Here is a 2,120-nt window from a genome sequence, read left to right as displayed (position 1 = left end):
GGATCCTGGTCTGTCCACTGTTTGATAAGTTTGGCATTCACAGGTGAGTTTGACAATCTCTCCATTAGGAAAATTGTCTCGGGAGGCACCACAGTTGTGGCAGGCATCTCTGGTAGAGGGAGACGGCTGAGCGTGTCTGTGTTTGCATTGTCCTTCCCCGCTCTATACGCTATAGTGTACTGGTAAGCTGACACTGTCAGGGCCCAGCGCTGTATCCTTGCTGAAGCCATGGGCGGAATGCATCTTGATTCACTAAAAAGGCTCATCAGTGGTTTGTGGTCAGTGCATATGGTGAAATGACGACCGTAGAGGTACTGATGGAAGCGTTTCACAGCTAAGACTATGGCCAGACCTTCCATGTCTAACTGTGAATAACCCTTCTCAGCACTCGTCAGCGTACGTGATGCGAATCCAATGGGTTTCTCTGACCCGTCCTCCATCTGATGAGAGAGTGCTGCCCCGACGCCATAGGGCGAAGCGTCACATGACAGAATGATCTCTTTGTCTTGGTCAAAATGAACCAGAAGTTGTGCTGATTGTAGTAGTGCTTTCACTTCCTTGAAAGCTTTCTCTTGTGCTGGCCCCCACTTCCATTTACAGTCTTTGTGGAGCAGCTGATAAAGTGGAGCCAACACTGTTGACAGCTCAGGGAGGAACTTACCATAGTAGTTCACCATGCCCAGGAACGACCTGAGCTCTGACCCATTCTTTGGGTTTGGAGCAACCTTGATTGCCCTGACTTTGTCCTCCACAGGACACAGACCCTGCGCTGTGATCTTGTGACCTAGGTATGTCACACTCTGTGCTTGGAATGTGCACTTGCTACGCTTCAGGCGCAGCCCTGCCTCAGAGAATCTCTTTAACACCTGGTCCAGATGGAGGTGCTCCTCCTCCATCTCCCCTGTAACCAGGATGTCATCCAGGTACACTGCTACATGAGGGATCCCCTGCAGCAGATTGTCCATTGCCAAGCGGTTGTACCTGAACAAGCCTTTGTGCGTGTTGACTGTGACATACTCTTTTGAGTCCTCGTCAAGGAGGAGCTGTTGGTAGGTGTGACTCATGTCAAGCTTTGAGAACGTCTTGCCTCCTGCCAGTGTCGCGAACAAGTCCTCCACCCGCGGCAGCGGGTAAGCGTATAGCTTAGAGGCCCTGTTGATGGTGAGTTTGTAGTCCCCACATATACGCAGCGTGCCGTCACTTTTCAGAACGGGAACGATAGGAGCTGCCCAGCGGGAGAACTGAATGGGAGTAATGACGTTTGCTTCCTGCAGCCGCTCCAACTCATCTTCCACTTTCTTTTTCATGGCGTAAGGCACTGTCCTGGGCTTGAAAAAGCGAGGCTCGGCCTGAGGATCCACAAACAGCTTAACTGCAGTGCCCTGCAGTGTGCCCAGTTCATCTTTGAAAATCTCTGGGTACTTTTGAATGACATCCTCAGTCACTCGTGTGTGTTTTATCTCACCCCAGTTCAGTTGTATTTTGTTTAGCCAGTCACGCCCTAGTAAACTAGACCCATTCCCTTTCACCACCAGGAGCCGTGCTCTTGTTTCCTGGCTGTTGTATGCAATGTCCACCTCTTGAGCCCCCAGCAATGGTATGGTCTCCCCGGTGTACGTACGCAGTCTGATCCCTGCCGGTGTGAGGGCAGAAGCCTGTCTTGAGCCCCAGATTTGTTTGTAGGTCTCCTCACTTATGACAGAGGCAGAGGCCCCCGTGTCAAACCTCCATCCTCATCTGCTTTCCATCTACCTCCACTGTAGCATAGATGGTCTCTGTGTGCGCCTTACTCACATTAAACATGTTGTAGGAACTGTGCTCTCTAGGTGGTGCGCTGCTGACTGAGGCTTTGGTGCTGTGAACTTGCCCAGCCCAGTCCGCCCACCCTCTGGCTTGCTCCTAGGACCCCTGCATTTTTTAGCTAAATGTCCCTTTTTGTTGCAATTGTGACAGACAGTCTCCATGAACTTAAAGTTGTTACCATAATGTGTTCCTCCACATCTGAAACATTCCACTGATTTTCCCCTTTTTCCTGCCACCTATTTTGTCACCTGATGCACTGCACAACTTCCACTGTTGGCCTTTTGAATATTTGTCACATTACTAGCGGCCATCTCCAT

The 2,120-nt window shown here is 50.6% G+C and overlaps 1 protein-coding gene across 1 annotated transcript; it reads right to left on the bottom strand.

Moving 5' to 3' along the window:
* Positions 1-887: 887 nt before the first annotated feature.
* LOC115178258 (uncharacterized protein K02A2.6-like) lies at positions 888-1,384 on the bottom strand (the record flags this gene model as incomplete). Its single annotated transcript, XM_029739346.1, has 1 exon — positions 888-1,384. A coding segment is annotated over exon 1 (420 nt), but the record flags the coding sequence as incomplete, so codon positions are not given.
* Positions 1,385-2,120: the final 736 nt, after the last annotated feature.

Source organism: Salmo trutta, chromosome 38 (genome assembly GCF_901001165.1).
Source record: "Salmo trutta chromosome 38, fSalTru1.1, whole genome shotgun sequence".
NCBI classification, from domain to species: domain Eukaryota; kingdom Metazoa; phylum Chordata; class Actinopteri; order Salmoniformes; family Salmonidae; genus Salmo; species Salmo trutta.
This window is presented reverse-complemented; position numbering and strand designations above follow the sequence as displayed.